General features: G+C 42.6%; 1 protein-coding gene across 1 annotated transcript in view; it reads left to right on the top strand.

The window, feature by feature from the left end:
* Positions 1-16744, top strand: part of FAM102B (family with sequence similarity 102 member B) — a 34913-nt gene extending 18169 nt beyond the window's left edge. Inside the window, exons 7-13 of the mRNA XM_018564549.1 lie at positions 2787-2833; positions 5600-5703; positions 5979-6074; positions 11640-11826; positions 14397-14524; positions 16031-16100; positions 16566-16744. Of these exons, the coding sequence (XP_018420051.1) occupies positions 2787-2833; positions 5600-5703; positions 5979-6074; positions 11640-11826; positions 14397-14524; positions 16031-16100; positions 16566-16608 (675 nt within the window). The 3' untranslated portion in view covers positions 16609-16744. The remainder of the gene's footprint in view (positions 1-2786; positions 2834-5599; positions 5704-5978; positions 6075-11639; positions 11827-14396; positions 14525-16030; positions 16101-16565) is intronic.
* The last annotated feature ends 3633 nt before the right edge of the window (positions 16745-20377 follow it).

The raw sequence follows: 20377 nt of genomic DNA, 5'->3' as shown, positions 1-20377 counted from the left end.
ACGGGCATGCCATATAAAGCGGAGGATCTTCCTCTGCTCTATACGGAGGATATGACTGGGTATATGAACGGGAAGGACCCTGAAGAGGTAAAGGATCTTGGGGAGATAAGACATTTTGATGGCGTGAATCCTGCCTAACCAGGATAAGGGCATGTTGTGCCAGGAGGTAAGGAGGGCCGACAGCTCGCGGAAGAGCGGGGGGTAATTAGCCTGGAAGAGCGAGTCCAGCGAGGAGGTGATTTTGATACCCAAGTAGGGCAAGGAAGAGGGCCACGAAAAATTAAAGTTAGCTTTTGCCAAGCTCAGGCAGCCGGCACTCAGGGAAATGTTCAAGGCTTTTGATTTGGTCTCGTTAACCTGCAAGCAGGAGAATGCTTCAAAGTCTGCTAACGTGCGAAATAGATTGGGAAGAGAGATATGGGGGGAGGATAGAGCTAACAGAATGTCGTCCGCGTAGAGCGAGAGTTTATGAGGGGTACCCGCCAGCTCTAATCCCTGAATGGAAGCATTGCCCCGAATAGCGGCCGCCAGCGGTTCTAATGCCAATATGAACAGGATGGGGGATAGAGGGCAGCCTTGTCTAGTGCCCCGCAGAATGGGGAACGCGGCTGAGCTGAATCCCGCATAACGGATGGAGGCTGTGGGTTGGGAGTATAACGCAGCTATCCAGGCAAGAAAATCTTCTCCAAAACCCCATTTGCGTAAAGCAAAGAACAGGTACCGCCAAGACAAGGTGTCAAACGCCTTGCGTACATCTAGGGAAAGCAACATCATCTCTATGGAGCGGGAGCGAGCTAGGTGTATAAGCTTGAGGACCCGGCGTATACCATCTCCCGCCTGCCTGCAGGGTACGAAACCGACCTGGTCTTTATGAATGAGACATCCCAGAAAGGTGTTAATCCTAGCGGCCAACACCTTAGCCAGGAGCTTCACATCAGTGTTAAGTAAGGAAATGGGCCTAAAATTGGACCAAGAATGGGGATCAGCAGTTGGTTTAGGAATCATAACAATATTAGCTTTAAGGGCTTCCGGAGGAAGCGGGTGACCTTGCTTAAGAAAATTGAATTGCGCTGTCAGATGGGGGACCACAATGTCCGCAAATTTTTTATAAAAGAGGGACGAGTAGCCATCGGGTCCAGCACGTTTATTGGCTTTCAGCGATTTAATCGCTAAATGCACCTCATCCTCAGTGATGTCAGCGGCCAAGAGCTCCTTCTGTACGCTTGACATTGCAGGCATATGCAGATTTTGAAAAAATGACTCTGCTGCGGCCATGGGGAAAGGGGGTGGTTCCGCATACAGATGGGACAGGTGGTGTTGAAACTCCTTTAATATCGATTGCGGGTTACTGGTCAGGACAGAGTCAGCTGTTCGTAGGGAGATGGGGCGTTTGGGCGGTTCAAAGCAGCGGAGACGTTTCGCTAACATAGCCCCAGGCTTGTTACTGTGGGCATAGAATTTTTGCCCTGCCCAGCGTAGTTGGCGTTCGGCTATATCGGTGAGGCATAGGTTGAGTTCCACCCTAGCTTTCTCCAGGCTGGCTCTCAGTCGGGGCGTTGAAGAGGTCTTGCACTGCTCGGTAAGGCGGTCCAACTCCGCCTCCAAGTCCAGCCTACGGGACTCCCGTTCTCTCCGCCGTTGGGCCGCCAGTTGGATTATGTGCCCGCGAAGCACTGCTTTATAGGCTTCCCATAGCACAGTGGGAGAGGATACTGATCCAACATTCTCCCTGAAGTAGGCGGCCGAGAGGGAAGACAAGCGGTCCACAACATCCGGGTGCGAGAGAAGGGAGTCATTCAAGGACCAAGAGGAGGAGGAGGAAGGCCTGGGGAGCAGTGAGCGGCAGGTCAGGACTGTGGGGTCGTGGTCTGACCAGGGTACCGAAGGGATCTTAGCTGATATGAGGTGCGGTAGGAACGAGTGGCGGACCCAGATGTGGTCGATACGAGTGTACAGGTCATGAGCTGCCGAGTAGTAGGTGAAGTCTTTAGCGAGGGGATGCAGTTCACGCCAGGCGTCCACTAACCCCGACCCAGCAAAAACAGCCTTATAGCGATTGCTATCAGTGGGTGCAGAGGACAGTGGAGGCCTCGATCTGTCCAATTTAAGGTTGAGTGGCAGGTTAGAATCCCCGCACAGGAAAAGCGTGCCATGGGAATGCGTATCAATCAGTTCCAAAAGATGAGTCAGGAAGGGGAGCGGAGAGAGATTAGGGGCATAATAACATAGAATCGTGATAGGGGACCCCAGTATATCGCCACACAGTAGAAGGTAGCGGCCTTGAGGGTCTGAGATATTCTTAGTGCAATGGAAGTGCGTCCGTTTGTGAAATGAGATGCCCCCACAGGTCAGCTCCACCGGCACAGCCAAGGGCCAAATATTAGCTTTGGACAGAAAAGTCTCTGTCTAGTAAGTAGGGTGCATATTCCAGTCAAAGTGTTATTTAAAATCTTTTCCCCTATTGTATGTGCCTGAAAAACAATATAATGACTCTCAATTATAAGGAGAGTTTCCTCTCTCTTTATAATTGCTCCATGCAACCGGGTTTCAGGAAAGGATAACACCTTTGATATAAGTTTCCAGTAACAGAGGATGTGATGAATTCTGATTGTGCAAAGGTAATCTCTTTTATGTAGTGAGTGCTGCCTTCCTTCTACCCAGTGCTTTAGCTCATAGCTATATCAGCGTACCATATTGTCTTTTCTGTGCTGGGAAGGCAGAACTAACCTTTGAAGATTGTACTTGGATCTCTATGTATATTTAACTGATTTGTTATCTTTTTGAAGGTTGGAATCAGCATGCAGCTTATGTCTGGGGACCCCTGTTTTAAAACGTAAGTTGTTTCTTCTGCCTATGAACGTGTCATTTTGTGGTTTCCATCACTATTACCTCTCTGCTTCATCATAAGTCATCTGACTAGCTGATTTGTTTTTTTTCTACTCTGTGCTATTTAAACATTGAGCTATGCCTTGTCCTCTATGACAGTGGTTCTCAACCTGTGTAATCTCAGGACCCACATTTGTCCTTGGTCATTAAGTTGTGACCCCAGTCGCACCGCATTGTGGTACCGTGCATTCCAGTGCGGGCGATCGAACTGTGTTTGGGGTGCCATTCAAATGAATGGCAATGCAACACACCTCCCACACCTGAATGCGTGGTAAGGTGCGATTGTGTGGTAAGGTGCATTCATTGCATGGGACTGTGCGATTAGTGCAGTGTACTAGTGTGAATCTGCCCTAAAACACACACACACACCTAAATTTTGTTCTTTTTTAAAGATCCATCCAGTCTCCCTATCTGATGAGAACTGGAGTGGATCCACAGCCTGGGGTCCGGTGTGGGCTGCTGCGCTGTAATGGAGCTCCATCCATATGTGCATTGCTTGTACAGTTCCTTGCATGCCCTGTAGAGGTGCCTCAAAGCCATACCCCCACCCAAGCTGACACTTGGCACTGGGCAGCATATTGTGAATGGCTGCTTATTGTGAGGACTGACATTGCTGCGCTAGGGGGAGGCTGAGAAGCCTCTCACCTAGAAAAGTGAAAGGCATGCGGTGACCCACTGAACACTGTGTTGCGACCCACTTTTGGGTCACGACCCACCAGTTGAGAACCAAGGCTCTATGAACAGCAGCTGCTTGGAAGTCTCATTACAGTACTTCATCAATTGTATGCGATAGGGGTAAACGGCTTCTGCTGAAATAGTAGATGTGCGCCATGTCTGTGATTGGGAGAGAGATGCGGAATTTTATAGTTTCTAATGAGCCTCTGATAATATAAAGATGAAAGTGAGAAGTCAACGTTTTGTGGTGTATTCCCATTGGCATCCTGTCTTTTTATGTCAGCAAATTTAGTAGCTCATGTAATATTTTACGAGAAGCAAGTTGCTGAGTTTAGAGCATGTTGGGGTACATTAAAAGCCCATTTTTATGACTACAGCTACGTATTTATGTTCAGAATTTTCATTTTGAGAAAAACTGCCAGACTCCTTGGGACCTGATTCTATGTAATTTAAAATCAGGTTTGGTCAAATTCGCTGACAAGTAATTTTTGTTAGCCGAGGTGTTGATTTTTAAAAAATTTTTTTATTTCTGATTATGTATGTATTTTGAGAGAGGGGGTGTAAGGTTTGTTAAACGGTTACACTTAAAATGGCTTTATTGTGGGATGACTTATGAGATGAAAATCAAGATCATTTTTCATCGTCAGTGGAGGTTAACTTCCATGAAAACTGCATGTCACAGTCATCAGTAGATTCAAAGTGGTAAATATACACCAAACAAAACTAAATGGGGCCTTTCAGGTGTTGTGTAAAGAATGCAAAGGGACATAGCTAACCATATCACATAGGCCCCAAAAAATATAATTTATTAGGATAACCACTTTAAAAAACAAACAAGCATATAAAACATACAAATAAAAACATGTCCACTCATCTTAAAAACACAATATATAACGTCTCCCTTCATGACAATAATGGGTATACCATGGCTTAAAGCCTACCTGGGACCCATTACAGATGCATTACATGACTTTTCCTGTAAAACATGTATAGTTGCACACCTTCCCCCTCCAAGCCTCCCATTTGGCTGGTGAGGCTGTCCATCCCTTTATGGGACTAATTAGGAGGCTCAGGATGTTGGAGGATGTAGGGCCCAAGCTCAACTTTCAGAGGAAAATTTGAGATTTTCATATAACTTCAAGTGCCCATGCCTCTGGATCTACTGATCATTTTGGTATAAGGCTCTCACAGGAGGTGATCTTTGCTTGTGCACTTTCCTTTTATCAGTGTTCAGTTTGATTTTTTTTATGTAGAATGATACCGATACTATGTTGCAAGCAGGATAATATAATTACATAAGTCTTGAAAAAGCCGGCTCTATGTTATAAACAATATTTCAATATATAAATGAAATAGCCAAATAAAAAGAGATATTGCTAAACAGTCCAGCCTCGCAGCTCTTGAGAAGCACAGGCAGAGGCACTCGCAGGAACTAGGAAACGGAAGCAAAAAAACGCACCGGCATAGTGTAACAATTCCACTTTATTCTGAAGATCAAAATAAAATCAGATGCATTTACAAATGTGGATCTTGTGCGGCAGCAAAAAGCAAAAGAGGAGAAGTTCTAGGATGGAAACCTATGGGAGGCATGGGATGTCTCGCACTACTCGGAGGTAGAATGGATTAGAAGCTTGTACCTCCTAGGAAAAGGGGAAGCAGAAAAAACAGGTACATGCCATCTGCATTCCAACACTGTGGTACATCTCGTGCATCGTACCACCAGCTCCATGCCTAGTGAGAGAAGCCATGCAAACAGACCACCGGTTTCCACCCTAGAACTTCTCCTCTCTTGCTTTTTGCTGCGGCACAAGATCCACATTTGTGAGAGCATCTGATTTTTATTTTGATCTTTAGAAGTGGATTTGCTACACTATGGTGGTGCGCTTTTTGCTTCTATTTTCTCAATTTGAATTGGGCCCAGGTAATCAATAGTACAAGTAGTGTGCTCTAGCTAAGTTGGTAATGGTAATGTTAACTCTGTGTGCCTGTGTCAAGGTGAACTACTCTGCAACAGTTATTATTATCTGTTTGGTTCCAGACCGCCTTCTACTGCCACTTCAATTGCGGTTTCTGGAGATTTAGACTCTCTGCAGGAAGATCGGAAAGGGCGAGAGACTATCAAACTACACCTGGGAGTTGCTGGTAGGAAATCTGAACTGGAAATAGTTTTATATATATATATACCGTGTTTCCCCGAAAGTAAGACCTACCCCGGGGTAGGTCTTATATTACAGAAATCCCCGAAGATAGTGCTAGGTCTTACCTTCGGGGTAGCTGCACATGTAATTCAATTTCACATGTGAAGACCGTTAGTTAACATACTGCATATCAGAATAGATTGTATCATATAATTATTTTGTTAGAAAGTTTCAAAAATGAATCTAGAGATCTACAATACATCCATTTTTCTTTCTCAGATCTTTCATCAAAGAGTGCCTCCGTCCCTGATGAACTGGGAGCATGTGGACATTCCAGGACATCAAGTTATGCCAGTCAGCAGTCCAAGGCATCAGGTACAAATAATAAATGTTATTCAGGACTAAGGGGATAGAGCATGTTATAACAATGTACAGTGGTGGGAATAGCATGCAGAACAACAACAACTGCAAGCTCTAGAACCACTATGATATATTACATCCTGCTTAAAAGAGAAGTGCGCTTTTGGCGTATAATGCTCCATGGGCCACACCTTGCACTCCTCTGTACATTAGTAAAAGAATAGTTATACCTCAAAGCCAGCGTTTCTTGGTTACACACTACCCAACATGCCCTCAGCTAGAGTAGTGTTCCAGTCTTTCCAGGAGCTAAAAAGATCATGCCATGTGCATGTACAGATAGGCAGATGTATAGTGTATTGTTCCCTATGGCTGCCACCTAAACATGCACAGTAATGTAGAGGTGCCAGGTCATGGAAATGTCAGAATTCTGTCTGTAAATTAATATAACAGAATCCAAGACATTTTCATTCATGAAGCTTTCTACTATACAGTCAGATACTACAAAAAATGTTTTATGAGACGCTGTTACATTCAAATGGCTAATATTCGCGAAAGTGAACAGGTGGGGAAGAGAGATTGCTGCAGTAAAGCAGTGTTTAGGCAATATTGCCTAATAAGCGACAGCGGTTGGCAGCTTGTAGCTTTATGTATTCAGTTACGATCAGAGCTGTTAGTATTATCAAGGACGGGGTGTATGTACCATCCTGGTTCATTTGTATGCACAGTGTTAACAGGAGTTAAAGTTAATTTTTAAATAGAAATATATATGTAGTCCCGCAGGCCAGAAGCTCCAAAGAGGATTGAAATGCTACCTAACCCTGTGTAGGTTGCGGCACCGAGAAGTAGCAACGGATAATAGTTGTTTGCAATCAATCTGCACCTATTCTCTGAAAGCAAAAATGAGTTGTTTATCATGGAGTAGAGTGGAATTTGAAGAATGATGTCTTTTGAGGCTGGGTAGCTTGTGAATTTCAGAAATCCACTCCTGGTTACACAACTTGTTAAACTAGCATTTTTCAAGGACCTTTACTTTACATTCAGCAGCCTGTCATGAACTGGTATTTGCACTTTCTGTAGCACTTGCTAAGTGCTTTATACATTCCTTTATTGTCAGTGTTGGAAACCAGTATTAGATTACATGGCATCCAATGCTTATTTTATCACAGGGTCCCTGGCACCATATTTCCCCCCTATTAGAGGCACAGTGGTGAATGGTGTCTAAGCTGATGTATAGCCATATTACAAGGAGAGGGCCGAAGTGCTGAACACTTTTTTTCTCCTCAGTATACACTCAGGAGGGAAACGGGTTTGGCACCGATAATAAAACACATAGTTCATCACAAAATATAGCTAAGTGGTTGACGGAACCCGGGATACAACAAAGACTTAGTCTACTTAATGCAAATAAAGCGTTGGGACCGGACAATCTACACCCCAAGGTACTTAAGGAACTAAGCGAGGTTATAACTATTCCTCATTTTTAAGGACTCTCTAATGACTGGTAGAGTTCCGAGTGACTGGTGGAGGGCTACGGTAGTTCCAATATTTAAAAAGGGAGTAAGATGCCAACCTGGGAATTACCGACCAGTTAGTCTTACATCGGTAGTTTGTAAACTGTTAGAGGGAATGATTAAGGACTATTTAGTAGAATTCGTGCGGGAAAATGACAAAATAAATGACAACCAGCATGGGTTTAGGAAAGACCGTTCCTGTCAGACTAACCTACTGACTTTTTACGAGGGGGTAAGTAGAGATCTGGATGGAGGGAGGTCTGTGGATGTGGTATATCTGGATTTCGCTAAGGCTTTTGATACGGTACCTCATAAACGCTTACTATACAAGCTGAGAGCTATGGGCATAGATGGAAGGGTGTGTACATGGATAGAGAACTGGCTAAAGGAACGGGTACAGAGAGTATCAATAAATGGCGCCCTTTCAGACTGGGCTAGTGTCATTAGCGGTGTGCCTCAGGGTTCTGTGCTGGGACCCATGCTTTTCAATCTGTTTATTAACGACATCGGGGACGGAGTACACAGCGATATCTCAGTGTTTGCTGACGATACCAAAATTGGGAGGGTAATAGAAACAGACCAAGATAGTGTAACATTGCAGGAGGACCTGGATAAAATAGGGGAGTGGGCAACTATGTGGCAGATGAGGTTTAATGTCGATAAATGCAAAGTTATGCACTTTGGGAGGAATAATAGGCAAATGGGTTATACAATTATGGGTATGCCGCTGGGGAAGTCGGAAATGGAGAAAGATTTGGGGGTCATTGTAGACCACAAACTGAATAATAAATTACAGTGCCAGTTTGCTGTAAGCAAAGCTAGTAGAATCTTGTCCTGCATCAAGAAGGGAATATTTTGCAGGGATAGGTCTATAATTATGCCACTTTACACATCAATGGTTCGGCCCCACCTGGAGTACCGGTCCACAGAAAGGATGTCCTTGAACTGGAGAAAGTCCAGCGGAGGGCGACCAAACTCATCAAGGGAATGGAGGACCAGAGCTATGAGACAAGGCTACTAAATTTAAACATGTTTACGTTGGAGGGGAGGAGATTAAGGGGGGCATGATTTTCATGTACAAAATGTTCCATAGTCATAGCAACATTAGCAACAAACTCTTTGAGATTAATTCCGTAACAAAGACTAGAGGACACCACCTAAAACTGGTAGAAAAAAAAAATTAGAACACAAGGGGCGAAGGGGGTTATTCTCAGTTCGCGCGGTTAGGGTCTGGAACTCACTGCCTCAAGCGGTAATTTCCGCAATTAATCTGGAATCATTCGAGAGGCTTTTGGATGATTTCCTGAGAGACCGTAATATACAAGGGTACAGGTACTCTTAAGAATGAGAACACTCATGGACACACACACACACACACACACACACACACACACACACACACACACCTTGATTAACTTATGTCTTTATTCAACCTCAAATACTATGTATGTAACAAGGCTATGTACATTGGCAGGATGAACAGTTATGCCATGCTAACGGAATGATGCACTGTTCAAAATGTTATGCCATGTTGTTAGAGTGATGTAATGCTATCAGTGTGTTGCAGTGTCACTTGTATGATGCAGTGTTATCAAAAACCACGGAGCAATATCATAAAATCAGTGCCATGTTACCCAGACAGAGCAGTTGAGCCATTTTCCCTGTTTCCCACCCTGCTCATCTGCTTTATAATACAGGGGATTATAAATGCCATATGGTGTGTAAGGGTTAAAGCCTGTGAATTGCAATGGTATATTTGATCTTGGACGCCTTCCATTGTGCAATATTGTTGGTGTGCAGTCATGATTGTCAGGGCTTTCAGGATGAACTTGTTTAGCTCTTCCTGCATTCCCAGAAACACCCTACTTTACATACTGCTTTGACTAGTACAGTGACTGCAAACTTGCAAGATAAACATTCTTCTTTAGACCCGTGTGTACTTAGGAGTCGCATGTTATCTGCATCTCTATTTAACATGCCTCTAGTAACATTTATTAGTGATGCATGACATTTTCTATTTTCTTGTGTGTTTGCTGAAACCTTTTTCTTGCTGCAGGATCATGCTATTCAAATCGCAGATTTACACTGCCCATGCATAAGCAGACATAAGCAGACTGATAAGCAGACAGATTTACACTGCCCATGCATAAGCAGCTGTTGGCTGCACAATCTTCAGTTGATTTGGATATCAACAGTGATGACCAAATCCTCCAAATATGGGGCATAGCTTGACTGCCAAATGCCCATATTGTGTGGGGGACAGTAAAAGCTGTTGTACAAGGGCTCTACAATTTTAATTAACTTATTAATATTCATGTAGATATTTATTAGAAAGTTTATGGCAATCCACTTAATTACCAATAAAAGAGGTCTAATGCTGCCTTTCTCAGATGATAATCTACATATCTATTAGTGGCATTTAGAAAGACCCTGGAACGCTCGATTTGTGTGATGATCAGTGAGGTGTGTATGCAAGGTTGCAGGCTGTCCTTTTATATTGAGCTATTAGATTTGTGCCTTAGGAAAGATGTCAAAGACAACGTACATTCCGATAAAGAATGTCTTGTCTGAACAACTCTGGTCTATTTATATTTAAAGGGATGAAAGGCATTCAAGGCCTGTTTTCATAAAAGCTTTTTAATAAAAATTATGGAACAGAAAAGCACAAAAATAAATATTGGATTCTACATCTGACTCGAGGATGTTTAGATATCATGTATAACTGCACACAGCAGGGCTTTTTGTGTTTTGGGGGGAAAGGTCCACTTTAAAAAAATCTAGTGGCTTTTGGTTTAAAATGAAATAGTCCCTCCCAAAGCTGGAAAATTGATTGAAAGATATAAAACTTTATTTCCAACTATTATCACATTAGGGTTACAGCTGAGGATAAGGAGGATGTTTGGTCCTTAAATGTTCAATCAGTGTGTCAGCCATCGAATCCAACTATGGATTACTAATGAGATGGTATCTTGTCCCTGCCCACTTTTCAGGTTCTATACTGGGATATTCCTGTAATTACTCCATAGGTTAAGACACAACCGGTACTTTCAAACACCTATGCTGAGAGTGTCTGGGAAGAAAACGGTTCTGGATTTGAACCTACTCAATAATTCAACAGGTGAATCCCTGGGGAAGTATATGTGAAACATTGTCTTTTCTGCCCGTGCGTGCCCGCTAGGGGGCGCGCGCGAGCAGAAAAAAAATGCCGTCTGGCGACGGCAACCCGCCAATGCGGCAGTGCTGTCCGTCCGTTTTTCTACTACGGGCGGACGGCAAGAGGTTAATAAAAAGCCAGTAGGCAGCACAAAAAACAAATTGTGCCCACTTGTGCATAGCTTCTCAGCAGCCAGACAAACTCACTATAGCTTGGAAAAAGCCAATGATTCTACTTGCTGAATTCCAGTCTTCATAAGCTACTGTATGCTGTGCACGTTTCCCGATATTTGGGAGCCCTAGATAACCCCTATTTTCCAGATAAATCTCTTCTATCATTATGATAATTTGCACCCATATAAAACTGGATAGTAGGGACCCCTCTCTTTGGCTCCCCCAGCCTTCACAGTTCCTTTTTTCCTTTCTTTTACCTTCTCCTTATTCGTTTTTCTAGTTCTGCTACTTTACTCCGCCCCCTTCTCTTTTCCCCTAGAAAAACATCCACCTTTTACAGACCCTTTCATCATTATTCTCAAAGATGGCCTTGAGATTATATCAGAGATATTGGCGTTGATTTAGTAAAGTTGTAGAGGCTGTTTACTTAGCAATGTGAATGTTGGTAAAAAGGGTGAACCTGTGTTCACTTTGAATAGCCAATCACATGCTCACAAAAAATCCTGTTGCCTTTTTTTTTTTATTTCCCTTACATGTGTTTGGGTATTTAAAATGAACACATGTTCACCCTTTTTACCAACATTCACTTTTCAAAATGAACAGCCTTTTCTCCTTTTACTAAGCCATTGTTCATTTTAGGATGTGTGTTTTGTTTTTTTCAGATGAAATGAAAAAACCGATAGGATGTAGATTCTGCTTCATTCTGGGGGCACCATATAACACAGTTTTGTTTTCTCTGCAGGATACAGTACAGGGCACTCACGGTCTTCTAGTCTGTCTGAATTAAGCCACCGGAGGAACACATCTGTGGGCAGTGCTTCTACTGGGATTGGGAGTATTCCAGAGCCAATGGAGGATGACACCACTACAGTTGTTTCATTCAGCCCAGATATTACAGAGGAGGGCTCGTCTTCTGAAAAACTAAACAGGTATTAGGACACGCATTCTAAAAGTTTTGTATAGGAAGGAAACTAAAAAGAAATTGATTAACTGAAACTACCCATATACTGTCCGATTTTTGAACAGATCCTGAATTCTTTGGGTTCCTTAAAACCAGATTGGTTGACATACAACTTGTTTTCAGTAGAGCTAGAAATAGGTGGTAAACGCATACATTTATAACCAGCCTTGGTAGCAAGGTGCACATGGAAAGGCTTACAACAATACAAAGCACAAAAAGAGCCCCCAGCACACTTGCCAGTTAGCCTGCAACAAAACAAATAGCCCTGTCTAACAGTGTGCGTTAAAAGCAGAGGTTTTAGTTACACAAACCTTTGGCCAAAAATATGTAGAAGCCACACAGCCCCATCAAGGCACCTCTGTAAAGTGTGGTCCTAACTCTATTTATGAGTCTCCATGTTGAGGCATATTAATGCAGTCGATAAATTAAATTTATGCCCCAGCATGCATTTTGGATTGCTGGGCCTCCGGTGAGTCCCTGCAGTTTTTAAGGAGGAGTGGGCTGCCTCCAAGTACACCTGCATTTAATTTATCAACTGCATTAATATGCTCCAACATGGAGACTAAGACTCCATTCACACTGAGCGATTTGTAGCGCAATTTCAGCTCAGAAATCGCTCAAACATCAGCTCAATGTAGCTTGTCCAATGCATTTCAATGGAGTTGTTCACATCTCACAGCTCACCTGTAGCTTGTAGCTCAAGCTTGTCGCTTAAACATGACCTATTTTTTGGTGGATTTCGTGCGATTTGGCCCAATAGACTTCAATGATATAGCTCAATGTCGCACGACATTTTCGTGCTACGTCGCACTACAGAAGTGTCACTTTTGCACAGATATATAAACAGGAAGAGGAATTATGTCACATCAAGACCGCTTTTGATTGGATACAGCCCAATGTAGCAGCTATGAAGCCCCTGCCAAAAGTAGCGCTACTTAGCGCAACGATCTGTGCACTTCAGCTATGGTAGCTCAATGTCTCTCAAAATCGCTCAGCTCAAATTAGCACTGATGTAGCTCAGTGTGAATGAGGTCTAGGGAACAGCCCAAGCAGGAACAATACCAGACACCATGAGAATATGAGAGAGCCCTATGCTTGCAATTGCAGACAAAGTATTAAGTGTTCACCATCTGAATATCACATTATATATCACATCTGAATATCACATTATGGCCAAATTTATTAAACCATCAAAATGTGTACAGACGCATGAAATGCATTTTCTGCTGGATTGTAGGCTATTGTTTATATTGCACAGTGCTTTAGCAAACAAAATAGCATTGAGTTAGTGTTTACATCTATTTTCAAAGATTGTTACATAAAGCTTCATCCTTGCCTGCAGTAGAATTCTGCCTGGAGGGGATTGCATTGTGCCTAGTTACTCTGGGATTATATGAGCACTCCTATTAGTTACCCAAGGGCCCCAACGCTGGCAGACTCATTGGCTAACTGGCAAGTGGCTTAGGTTGGGCCTTACTGCAGTAGGTAGGCTGTACTACTCTTGGTACAGTTATTTGCACTGCATTTTTGATACCACTGTTGTACGCTTTACAGTGTTAGGGTAGTTAGAGTTGGTTCCTTGCACCGGCCTAGCGTGCTCTAGACCAGCTATTTCACAGGCAGCCATTAGTGTTACCTTAGCAACTGTCACGTGTGAAACTCTATTTGCACTACTGTTGTAAAGCTTGTCTAAAAATATGTTTTAAAGAAGAACTTTGGGTAAAAGCTGTATTAACTCTTGCAGTGGGGCTACCCCCGCACTGCAAGGGTAATTGCTCTGTCATCACGTTCTATACACAGTGTATAGGATGTGAGGACACTGAGAGACATACCATTGCTGCAGAGGAGGAGGAAACAGGCACGAGGGAGTGCTGTTACAGCCAGCCGACTCGAGGATCAGGTAACTATCATTTTGTTATTTTCTACTCTAGGCAAAAGCGAGCACTTAACCCTTGCAGTGCTGTGGTAGCCCCACTTCAAGGGTAATACAGTAACATTTTTACTCGGAGTTCTTTTTTTAAATGTATGATTTTTATTAATAATTCCAATATTAAAATAATCTCTGCATAAATTATTTTATATTAAAACAAATTGACTGCGTTATATTTATTTGTCTAAGGCGCGGCCGCTGTTCAGCAAAGTATCTTAACACATCACTTTACCAAAGATTGGATTTATTGCACAACACAGACCTATGTATTTTGCATAACTGGTCCACTTCCTCAGGATGAGAAGACGTGTACTTTGGTCCTGAGACCTTTTTGGTGTAATAAATCATACATTTGGTCAATGAACGTGTTCGGAGACCTTGATGAACAATGGCTAGTCTCAGATTTAATGACGTGAAATGGTGTTATCATTTATTTACAGATTGTTTTTAAATTGGGATTATTATGAAACTCCGATATTTATTGTATATATCGTGTGGTGTTTTATTGTTGATGTTTCATGTAATTGTTGATGTTTCATGTACTGAAGACATAAGTTCTAATTCATTAATTCCTGATATTTACTTTTTTTGTTGTTGTTTTCTTAAAGGAATCCAGTCAAACAAGACTCTGTAGAGTCGCAGTTAAAGCGAGTGGATGCCACCCGTGTTGATGCAGATGACGTAGTGGAAACCATTCTTCAAAGCCAGGACTTCACTCTCGACTCAAGTGCTGAAGGTAAATCATATGATCACTCCCACACAATTATTCAGTATTAATTCGCTATTAAGGAAACAGGAGTCATTAAAGGGTTTCTAAACCCTCCATTTTTTTGTATATATCTATTGCTAGCAAGAAGTAGATATAGGCAAAAAGTAAAAAAGAAAAAAACACCCGCTTTAACAGCGTTTTTAACTTACCCCGTCTTAGCCGCGCGCTCCCGTCCGAGAATCCGAAACTGCTCGGGTGGCCGCAAAGCATCTTGGGGCGGGCGCATGCGCAGTTCGGATTTTCGGCTGGGAGCCGAGGAGAGACGCAAGGTAAGTCTATGGACGTGTGCACCCGCATGCAGACACCGTGGGACAGGAAGTGCCAGCAAGGGCAGAGGAGTCAGCGCTGGATCAAAGGACATGAAAGAAGAGGAAGATCGTATTAAGAGACATAATTTTAAGGTAAGTGCTGGCATTAACATTGGGGGGAGGGAAAAACATTTTTGACTTTAATGTCACTTAAAGACATGTTCCTTGTTTTTAAAGGGAGTCTATTAGGGATTAACATCAAGGAGGGCAGAATCCACAAGATGGAGGATCAGTAAACATCCAATCAATGACCCTCCTACTTTTTTGAACCTGGAAGTGCTATGCTTTGAATACTTCTGGGTGTATGGCTGTCAGATTTTGGCTACTTGAAGCCAGGAATATAAACAAATCGAGTACTGTCTGTACTTGGAAGCAGTACAGGGTAGACCACTGAAGAGGACTTTTCACCTGTACTGTCACATGGGGCTTTGCAATATATAACAAATATAATATTTTATATATAATCTAAATAATACTGTGTATATACTATATTCAGTGGTGGAACTATCGCCATAGCGAACCAAGACGGCAGCTATGGGGCACAGGGGGGCCCGACCAGGATGAGCAAAGGGGTCCCCTTGATGCCATGTGGCCCGCCTGGGTTGCTATGGCATCGCAGACTGCTGACTGTCACTGGCCGCTGTGAGAAGAAACACGCCACTGACAACCTGTCTGATCTGTGCAGCTGCGTGTTCCATGTCACAGCTGCTGCTGAGTCAGTGACAGCCAGCAGATGCGGTGGTGGTGGAGTCGGGGTCTGGCGGTGGAGAAGGCTGACAGCGGATTGGGGCTGACGGATAAGAGGTGTGCAGGTGTGTGTGTCCAGCCCACCTGAGACCCGGCAAAGTTCACCATAGAGAGTCTATAGTGGGTTCTGCAGGGTCACTCTCAGGTGTTAAGTACTGATGGGGTGGTCATAATAATCTGGCCACTGAGTGTATATACAAATATACACAGTGCATATGTACAGTATGTGTGTATGCAAATTGGTCATAAAATGTTTGTCATGTTAACAGATGCATGCTGCCTAGCATTAATGCCCCTGGTCATGACAGGGTTAATATAGCTTACAGTGATACCTTGTAAGAGACTATACTTGTAAATGATGAGTTATATCTGTGATCTGTATAGTACTGATGATATACCTGTGTCTGTGTATTTGCAGAGGAAGGTCTGAGGCTGTTTGTGGGTCCTGGAGGGAGCACTGCCCTTGGAGGCCATCATCTACCAAATAGGTGTGTAAAACGGACATATTCCTTACATAGTAGTAGTGATTCTATGTGTTGTATATTACATATTTATGGTTTTAAATGCATTCTAGTTACATATTACATTGATCACCAGTTCTGTCTCAGTTGCAAGCCTGGAAGTTCTGTTCCAGGGAAGAAGCTATAAGCATCATGTTGGAAGTTTTAGCTCAACCTTCTTCCAGAGAGCCCCTGATCCCAGGCAGTCATTGTACAGAAGGCCGACCGTTCTCTGAATGTAAAGCTATATACCCTGTCCCCCTCTTCACCACTACTTTCCCATTATCCAGTGCCATCATTTACTCTTGTGCCTTTCTTAGTGCAGTATTTGTATCTAAAGAGCTTTAGATTGTTTAGAACTTGCTATAATTTGGTATAATTGAAAGATTCTTAGTGGAGTTTTCTTTTACAAAGCACTAATCGTTATGTGTTGCCTCGTCTTCCTTACAACAGGGTCGGCGCAGGAGCTTATGAACAGGTTGTAATGAAACGCTGAGAGGTCTTCATGGTGTGACTGGTCATGTGCACATTATTCCTAAGATGGCAGCCCAGACGGTTCAGTACTTTACAGACTTCTTGTGGAACATTTTGTTACTTGGATGTTAAATGAAGAAGAGTGCTGTCTTACTATGGACGTTACCAACAAATGTACAGTGTATGAGGCCTCAATGACACAGGTCAGCACAGGTAACTGTGCAACACAGCTTTCAATGTTTGTTAAAGAATCACCCGTCATTTCAGCTTGTTTCCTATTCCACCTGACTCACTGTAACGCTGTGTGAATGTTGGGTTCGGGGAACAATTGGTGCATCTACGTGCTCTCTAATTTATAAGCGATGTCCTCTATTAGAACTTTAATGGCAGAGCTTTGTTCAGCAGATGCACCACCTATGCATCGCTTAGCTGTGAATTGGGTTTAGGCTACACAAGTGTAATGGTCTCACGTATGATATTGTTACAACTTTAGATAATGGAGTCATTGTAGCCTTGACCACTATATTTAACCCTAATACTACAGACTCATAAGAGGAGCTGACCATCTCTTCATATGTCTAGTGTGGCTATAGGTAGTTAGGGCTGAAGTAAGCAGTACAATAGGCTGTTATGTGTACTGCTTAAAGTATCCAAGATGCTTCGAATACACAGAGCTAGGTTAGCTTGTAAACACCTTTTTATGCCTTTATGTGATTACTAGAGGGGAAAAAAACCTATTTTGTTTTAACGCTGAAGACAGTCACAGTTGCCTGAATTTGACCAAATGCCAATAAAATGACCTTCTGTAGGTTTTACCCGAGAAGCAGCTGCTTTTTATAATTGGAGAGAATAGGCTCTATTTCCCCACATAGATATTCTCACTTCTTCCTTTTTTGTTTATAAGAATATATTTCCAAGTATAGCTTACTCATAGAAAATATTCACAAAAGGGTGAAGAGTTTGGAGAAGGCAGGAGAAGTGAACAATCTAGGACAACATAGCTGAACTGGAAAGTGAGCTGACTTGGAGAATTTCTCCAAATCGGCTATGTTGTCCTAGATTGTTCACTTCTCCTGCCGTCTCCAAACTCTTCACCCTTTTGTGAATAACTGTCAGTGTTGAGTTATAAAATGTGCAGGTTTATTATTTGAAGGCAATAAACCTAGAGGGAAACAAAATCTGCATGGAGCCCAAAACATGAAGCGCAACCAATACTGTGACCCCACTATGGGGATGGCAACCAGATACCAGCTCTGCAGCAGTGTAATGGAGCAACGCCAGTAAAGGCTGTTCTGGGATTGGTTTCCTTAGGTTGTCCACCCTAAAAAAATAAAAAATACTGTGCCATGTTATTTAATAAAGCCTTAAGTGTTTTATAATGCACTGATTGATGCATACATTACATAAGTACAGTGGGCGATTGTTGGCATTGATAGGCCAACCCTGCGTGCTTCCTGGTTTTAGTTTGGTAAACATGTCACTGCAATCATTTTAAATGTTAAAAATGATTGCAATATACATGTGGCCATACTATCCCCCGCTGCTACGGATTATGATCTTGTATAAAGTTGAGTTCCTTGTTGGTTGAAGTGCTTGTAGTAGCTGCAAAACATTAGGTCCTTTCCTATGACCTTGCGTGGCTTTCTTTGTGCATCTCACCTTCTCGGAGAGCTGCCTTTTGGCTTTTTAAGAGATACTCAACTGGAACAATAAAGTGATCCTAATCTATATGTAGGAGCCATCAGTAAACATATTAACAGTAATAACTTATTATTGGCTTTAACTTTTTAAAGCATAAACGTAGCAAGCAAGTCATTCTTTTAGTACAGGCAATAAAATGCTAGCAAATCTCTAGCTGGTTGCTAAGAACGATCACATTTTCTTTCCATCCGCTTTTACTTGTCGGACTCTGAAGCATTTGGAGATTTGTTTTTCCCCCCCCCCCCTCATCAATACAACCTCCTATATAGGAGGTAAAAAAGATCTCCCTGTGTAGATATATGGGGTCCTTTATCTAAGAAGGCAAGGATCAATGTGCAAAGTGCGCTGTCTCTTGGCTGCAAATCAGAAATGACCTGTCATTTGATATAAGGCTGGTAACTGTGGAGAACTGCACCTTACTGCTCTTTGACTGTAACTTTATACAAATCCCTAGATCGTTGATATTTTTCCATCAATTGAGCGCTTACAGGGAACAGTAGAACACCATTACCAATAGAATAAAGGACCAAGTACAGGTATTCCCGCATATGCAGCATAGAGGACGGAGTGTTGTCTTACACTACATAAGGGGGCCTATTTAATTCGGAAGAGAGTGCAGAATGCAGTAACCAACCGAAATGTATTTTTCACTCTTCTGAATCTGAAAAGTGATTGGTTATAGCACTCTGGGTTGGCAGGAGAATGTAATGAAGTTCCTTATATTTATTTCTCTGCTCCTGATCTAGACATCTGCATATTCAATACATTTACTCCTGGCAGCTAATCTGCACAGGTCCAGAATTAGTTGTCAGCTAATAATAGCAGAGCCTGTGCGGCAGCAGGGGACGCGGGTACCAGGAGCTCTGGGTCAGGATCACAAAGGTATTTTTATTATACCACCAACCCCCAATCTAGAAAGCTGGCCCCCATGGACTTATCCTATTATTAATAGTGATAACCTGCATTTTTCTCTGGCAGCATTGCATGGTTTGTTTTTAACTGTTCTGTAACATTCTGCAGGTTTAACTTGCTCATGTTTACAATCTAAGTCTTTAGCAATATGTTATTTTTTAGGATAAATATGAAGTAAATATTTAGCATAATGTGTTTTAGGTTAAAGAATATTAAACAGTTTCTTTCTTATTACATTTACTCCGTGTTCTAGGAATATAATATACTTGTATCAAAACAGTGAAGCATTGATGATTTTATACAGTGACTTATTTTGAAAAGAAAACCAACATTTCATTTATGGTGCAATTGTTGTTTTCAGTTTGTAAAGTGTTATTTTTATACAGTTTCTGTTTTTATTGTATTATGTTTATTTTCTGAGCCTTTATAAAACATAAATGAAATAAGCATGTCATAAACCTGGGCTTACTATATACAATTATAGAAGTAATTGCTCTTATATTGTTTATACAAATCTGTTACTAGAAAGTATAACCCTGTCCACTCCTATCATGCTTAAGTTTTGTAGGAGTGGATTATAAGAGAGAGGGGTGGGACCTGTGTCTCTTATAAACTCCAAGAAAGGGATTTTACGGTATGTCACAAATCCTTATTTCTTAATTATTCATTGAGAAACACTGGACAGATGGAATCTGAGGCAACTGGGATGTCGAATAGTAGTCCAACTGAAGGGTGGGCAACAGTGGCGGAAGGAACTACCAGGGTCACAGCTTAGAGGGGGCCCAGGACAGGAGGAATGATCGAGGCGGTGCAGCAGCCAATGAGTGGGAAGCGGGTTATCCCCGCCCCCTCATCACACAGAACTGCTGCCGACCGTAGAACTGCCTGTGTTCTATGGAAAGCTCCAACTCCGTGGGTGTCAGAGGCGTGTTGCTGACACGAAGAGGGAGTTATAGGGAGCTAAGATTATGAAGGGGACATGTGAGAGGAGAGTGTGGGGTCAGGGAGCTGGAAGCTGGGGACATGGAAGAGGAGGGGGTTTGTTTTTTCATGGATTCTTGCACCGGGGCCCTGAGGTCACTAGTTACGCCTCTGGTGGGCAACACAGCAAACAAAACACTTACAGGCCCACAAACAACAACATGTCAATGGTGGGGCTAGGTGAACTCACAGAGCCA

Source organism: Nanorana parkeri, unplaced genomic scaffold (assembly GCF_000935625.1).
Source record: "Nanorana parkeri isolate BGI_ZX_2015 unplaced genomic scaffold, ASM93562v1 scaffold759, whole genome shotgun sequence".
In the NCBI taxonomy this organism is placed as follows: domain Eukaryota; kingdom Metazoa; phylum Chordata; class Amphibia; order Anura; family Dicroglossidae; genus Nanorana; species Nanorana parkeri.
Note: the sequence above shows the minus strand (reverse complement) of the source record. Positions and strands in the feature narration are given on the sequence as shown.